General features: G+C 42.7%; 1 protein-coding gene across 1 annotated transcript in view; it reads right to left on the reverse strand.

The window, feature by feature from the left end:
* LOC107105111 (pleckstrin homology domain-containing family A member 5-like) overlaps nt 1–6,678 on the reverse strand; it is a 45,059-nt gene that overhangs the window by 21,707 nt on the left and 16,674 nt on the right. Inside the window, 5 exon segments of the mRNA XM_015405225.1 lie at nt 883–942; nt 944–1,068; nt 4,003–4,075; nt 5,210–5,314; nt 5,401–5,542. Coding sequence (XP_015260711.1) covers nt 883–942; nt 944–1,068; nt 4,003–4,075; nt 5,210–5,314; nt 5,401–5,542 — 505 coding nt within the window.

Genomic DNA, 6,678 nt, shown 5'->3' on the forward strand with positions numbered 1-6,678 from the left:
TTCCTGTTAAATCCAGAATAGAATCCATTTTTAAAAACCGAGGAACAACTACAATGGATTACGACAAAAGGTTAATCGGTCGTTTTGCCAACACCATTAACAGAACCTGTTCCTCTTCGATGTCTAGCAACTCTAGATCCATATCCGTGACCGTGATGTCTTGCAGATGCGCTATCGTTGTTTTGAAAAATAAACACTCCCGCCGGCACGGTCGTTCTTTTGACCATCTGCGAAGTTCTGGCGAGTTCTCCAATAGGCTCCCCCTTGCGCTTTCATGGGAAACTGCTGTGCGTCCCTAGAAATTCCAGACCGACGTTGCAGAAGCATACCAGCAAAACTGGTTCGCAACCAGACTTAAGCGACATTTGATGTGTGCGGTTGCAGAAGTATAATCTGCCATTAAGACGGTAACTTTGGAGGAGCTGAAGAGTTCCACTGTTGACCGACTGCTGATGGGGCAAGAGCTGAGCTTTATGGTGGAGTAAAGGGAAGAGAAATCAGGCTCTAACAGTTCCTGTTAGAAGCCTCCTGAGGGAAGAACGTTCTTTGGTGACATGCTACCATCAGCCTTAACACAGCTTTTCAATGTCAAAGGATGACGGTGCTAGCATAGTGTTGTGGGAATACTATTCTCTAAGCTAGCCAGGAGAGCTAACACAAGGACAATACGGGGAGATTACCTTCTACCCTTGAAGCTTTAGCTATAACAGAATATTTAGATGAGAGCATTTTGATATGCCAGAAAGGCCTAGTCAAAGTCTAGACCTAAACTCAAATAAGAACCTGTGTCAGGGATTAAAAGCTGAGTTCCACAGGGAACTGTGGTCTGCATGTGTTGAAGCTGAGGAGTTTAAGGCAAAAAAACCCAACAAGCCTTCAGACTTTCATGACTGACTTTTTACTTTCTGCTGAATCAGTCAAAAAGAATCCAGACGAGATCCTCAGCCCAGCACCTAGAAGGGTTTACCTTGAAGGCATACTTCTTGCTGATGTGGTCGTCCACAGACAGCATGGAGATGTGAAAACTGGGCAGCAGGATACTTCCCAGGATGCTGTCCTCTTTCTCATCTACAGAAACAACAAAGCAAAATCTCAGACAAATATAGCAGGACATTTTTAGATAAAGTCACTCCATCTCTCCCCCGTCGGACATAAGGAATCAGCTGGAGATGAAAATGGGGCCAAGCTCCACAGAACGACTTCACCTGAGAGGCAAGGATGGCGCAGGAGATTCTGGGATCCCGTCTACCAAACCTGAACCAAATTTAGGACGAATGACACCAGAAAAGTAACATGTTACTCCACAGACTAGCCACTGTGCCCAGAGCTGAACCACAGCAACGCCTCCTCCTGCTGCCATGTATGTGTATGTGAGGGGTTAGTGCTGTTAGCCATGTCTCAGTGAGCCCAATGAAGCTGCTCTCTCACTACAGTAGATCCACAGATGTTGATGGTAGATCATCAGGTTTCTGCAGCTGGAAGAGGCAGATGGTTCAGGACAAAACCAAACTATAAGGATCAGAAGTGACTGCAGCATCCAATCGGATTCTAATAGGATCAATTGACCTTCTAATCATAAGGATAAGGGATAAATAATCCCGGTATGAAAATATTTAAGTTTTTAGACTTCGCTGCTCCTCCATCACTGATTGGATGAAATGGTTCATTTAGGTTTTCCTCATTAGGTCAGTTTTGTTATGTAAACACCCCCCGGGTTCCAATCTGGTTCCATATTTGCCAGTTTATAAAAAGCATATCATAAAATAATTCTTAGTAAAGTTTTTAAAATGATTTTCAAATGTAATTTTTTTTATTTCAATATTTGTACTTTTTTTTATATTTATTTTGTTTTCAAATTTCTCTTCTTTATGTGGAGTTTGAACAACTCTCTTTTTCTCAAACTGAATTTTCCAGGTCTGTTGGTGTGGGTGGAGCCACATTTCTATTGGTCCTCTGGGTGTCATCAGCGTTTCTATTGGTCAGAGCGAGCATATGGATTGGGTGGGAAGACAATGTGACCTGGCAAACTCAACCTGAAAATAAAAAAATCTATAAAAATAAAAGATATAAAAAAAGAAGCTTTACATTCAGCAGGGCCGTTTCAAGGAATTTAGGGGCCCCAAGCAGAATTCACTTGAAGGGTTACGGCCCTGGAGGCTTATCCCATGACGATGTCATTGAACTTTTCTGTGTCACTGAATTTAAATGTCTGCTCATCAATGTTCAATATCACCTGATCATAAGTATTCAAACCCTTTGCTGTGACTCATATTTAACTCTCAGGCTGTCCATTTCTTCTGATCCTCCTTCAGATGGTTCTGCTCCTTCATTGGAGTCCAGCTGTGTTTTATTAAACTAATTGGACCTGATTAGGAAAGGAACACACCTGTCTATAGAAAGGCTTCCAGCTCCAGACTATGACGAAGAAGATTCGCTGGTCTGATGAGGCCAAGATTGAACTTTATGGGGTTAATTCTAAGCAGTATGTGTGGAAAAAACCAGGCACTGCTCATCACCAATCCCAGCAGTAGAACATGGTGGTGGCAGCATCATGCTATGGGGTGTAGGGACAGGACAACTGGGATATCCTGGAAGAAAAGCTCTTCCAGAGTCTCAGTACCTCAGACTGGGCCGAAGGTTCACCTTCCAACCAGACCATGACCCTAAACTCACAGCTAGAAGAACAACTCTGGGACCCTTCCTGAGCTCTGACCTAAACCCCATGGAGCATCTCTGCAGAGACCTGAAAATGGCCGCCCACCAGCGTTCAACAGCCACCCTGACAGACCTGGAGAGGAAGAACGGCAGAGGATCCATCATCATTCCCAGGAAGAGTCCTGGCTGAACGAGCTCAGAAGCTGCTGCTACTCAATACTGAGCAAAGGTCTGAATACTTATGACCAGGGGATTCTTTTTTAATAAATATTTCTACATTTCTGTCTTTTTTTCTGTCAGGATGGGTTGCTGAGTGAACATTAATGAAAAATAAAATTAACTTTATTGATTTTAGCAAATAGCTGCAATAAAACATAGTAAAAAAATCTAAAGGGGTCTGAATACTTATCATACCCACTGTACATATACCTGGGATCATAGCAAGTTATATGGCTTATTGAGGGTTACAGTAGCCATGTCCATAGTTGACCTTTATCTGAGTGCTTTAAAGCCTGGACCGGTGAAATAATTGACAGACATTTTTTTTTTGGTATTAGAACTGTCAATTAACTTTCTGACAAATGAAATAAAAACATACCTTTTGATTAAGTTAAACTAGAGCATTATTTGCATCAATTTTGATACAGTAAGCATTTCTGTATAATCTTTTACATATTATCTGTTTGCTAAATGTGTCTGATTGTGTGAATCCGGGTTTTCAAGATCAAAAGCATCAGATGCAGAAGTCTTAAAAACTCGTTTATCAGATGTGATACACTTGGCTTTAAAGGGTTAAATAAAGCATCTTGTAGTTGGTGTGTAGACGTCCAGCAAAGGATCCTGTTCTTCAGGAAATGAGACGTTAAGCTTTCAGATCTAACTTTTTATCCACATTAACAGATTTAGGACTCTGAAATGTGCTGAAGCTTCAGTATAAATTCATTAAACTCTAACTTTACTGTTTTTTTAGTGTTTCTATAATAGAATAATCATTTAACGATTAATATCTATAAATAAAAAATCCTATGAAATCTCACTAGAATCATTTTTCTCGTATTTTATCCATTTTTCACGTCTCTCCTTCTGACTTCTCTGATGGTTTTCCATTTATTAGACTTTCTGGACGCTGTTTTGATTTATGTCATTAAACTAAATTTTCTTTGTCAATCAGCAATGGATGCTTTAAATGACGCAGAAATATCTCCAAGCTGCTTCGGTTCGTCACATCTAAGAGCTGCAGGCAGCAGAACGTGGGGCTCAAAAACACCTGGTCCTCACTAATAATAGCAAGACATGAGTGTGTGTGTGTGTGTGTGTGTGTGTGTGTGTGTGTGTGTGTGTTCTCACCACGGTAGTAGAAAAGACACAGATCAGACAGAACGAACCACCTCTTCTTCCACAGCTTCATGCCGCTGCTGTCCTGTAGGGGTCAAAGGTCAGATGTTTTAGATACAGACATATCATCCTTCTTCACCCTCCTCTTCCTCCCTCAGTGTGGTTCTGCTCCACCCTGCTGTGGTGGACCTGGGCTCCTCCTATAGGAGAACCAGGCCAACAGGCCAGGAGAGAACCCTGATGATGCACCAAAGTGCTGTTTGGCCCCTCCTGATGCTGGGGCCCCACATCCAGCCATCAGTGTCCCCGAGTACAGGAATGAGCCATACCATCACTGCCATGGCAACCAAAGCTGAGAGGAGGGGAGCAACAGCATCATCTGGTCGGATGGATCAGATGATGAAAACCGGTATGAACCGGTCCGAAACAATCCAAACCAGTACACACCAGTTCAAATTGGTCCTAAATGGTCCAAATCAGTATGAATCTGTTCAAAGAGGTACAAACAGGTCCTAACCGGTCCAAAGCGGTCTGAAACAGTACAAACCAGTATGAACCGGTCCAAATCAGCATAAATCAGTCCAAACAAATCCAAAGCGTTCTGAATGATCCAAACCAGTACAAATCGGTCCAAAGCATTAGAAACCAAGCCAAATTGGTACAAAGCGGTAAAAATTGTTCCCCACCAATCCAAACCAGTACAAACTGGTCTGAACCGGTCCAGAGCAGTACAAACCACCAGTCCTTCCAGATCATTGTAGCCACAGCTTCATTCATTCCTCTTAGCTCATCTGTGACGTTAGTGGAACGCCTCCCTGCTGGTTCCATCCAGGTGTTCTGAGGACCGACCCAGACTCTTGGTCAGAACCTGAACAGAACCGGTTGGCTCAGTTGGACCAGTATTCAGGTTCCTGAAGACTCCATCTACACTTGGAGGTTAATTTGTAGTGAAGTTCAACGTCAGAAGAGTTACGGTCCATCAGGCTTCACTCTGACTCCCCTCCCTGAGTCCGGTCCGGTCCAGTCTAGTCCGGTCGGTTCTGTCTGAAGATGGCCACATTTTCTCACCAACGGCGTTTCTATTGAGCCCAACCTTCGGTCAGTTGGATCTTAATGAATGAGTCCATGAAGGTGCTGGTCTGGGCTCAGGATGTGGGCGGTACCAGAAAGACACGCCACAGGTTGACTATGTTCAGAACCAGAACCAAACGGACTCTACCTGTTTATACAGCCAGCTCTTCTTCACCACCGGTGCATTCAGGTTCCTCTTGATGGAGTTCGACCTCTTCCCAAAGTTATGGATCTTCTTGGACGGCCTGGAAGGCTTCAGAAGGACAGATTGGTTCATCTTTCACCGTTCAATCAGAAACATTGATCTGTAAGTTCAGAGCGAGGCCTGAGGACCCTCACCCTGGTGGAGGTGGAGATGGAGGTGGGGGCCTGGCTGTAATCGGAGCCACCGGTGTAGTTGGAAGCTTCACTCATGATGCTCATGGGACGCTCCTTCTGCTCAGCGCTGCCCTCCTGCTCAGCCGAGGCCTTCCTGGCTGGTCTGGAACAGACGGACAGAGAGGAGGGATTTCACAGGAGGTTCAGGAGTGGGTGGAGCAGCAGCGTCCAGGCTGAGTCTGTCACTACCCCACCCGTCCCGGAAGAAACATCCTTACCATCAGCTCAGATATCCACCCGGGTCGCCCTCAATTTTGATTTGTAAAAAATACCTAAATTACGTTTTTCCCTCCTTAAAAATATTAAGTGTCCTAAATTATAATGTGTTAAAGGTTAATAATGTATTACCCGGGAAAATAAATGCATTAAAATCCTGTTTTATCTGTACAGGAAATGGGATCCTATGCCACTTCCAGGAGCTAACTTTATCAGCTTTGGATTTAAACATAAATCTAGTCTTTTTGAGTTTTGTTTTCCTTTTGTGTTAACATGATGCTATATAGTGCGTAATCTAAAGAAAGAAACAACTAAAATGCAGATAAAAATGGTTTAATCCGATTTAGCCGGACCGCTCTGAGCATGTCCCATGAATGTCAGAGAAGCAGTTTAACGGAGAAAATGGAAAAAGCATCAATTTTCATAGAAATAAACTGATAGAATAACAATAAATGATGGAAAAAGTAATTTTAGAACCATAAGTACATTATTTATGGAAACTGGGATGTATATATCTGGTTGGGCAAATGAGCTGATGGTATACACGGGTATACGGCGTATTACCACTTATTTTTTCATCAGAATTGCGCATACCCACATCTTTGATTACCTAATTACAAATGCCCTCAAGCATTAGCATTAGCCAACAGTTCAGAAAATGTTAGCAATGCTAACCCGTTAGCCTAACCTTGCCCACTCTGATCCCCCCCCCATATTCCCGACAGACAGGATGCCATCAGTGAAGAGGAAGGTGCCTCTTCATCCTTAAAGATGGCGGAACAACTTTGGATGATGACATCATCCACGCTTTTATTGTTTGACCTTGTTAATGATGTTAATGTTGACAGCACTGGGTTAGGAGAATATAGCACTGCTGATGTGTTACAAATTCATTTTCATGGCAAATAATATTATGTTACATGTTGTTTTATTGAATAATTTGAATGATGAATTCCAATTATCTTGTAATATACGTGTGTGTGTGTATATATATATATATATATATATATATATACACACACA

The sequence above is a fragment of the Cyprinodon variegatus genome, unplaced genomic scaffold (assembly GCF_000732505.1).
Source record: "Cyprinodon variegatus isolate N-32 unplaced genomic scaffold, C_variegatus-1.0 Scaffold2068, whole genome shotgun sequence".
NCBI lineage: Eukaryota > Metazoa > Chordata > Actinopteri > Cyprinodontiformes > Cyprinodontidae > Cyprinodon > Cyprinodon variegatus.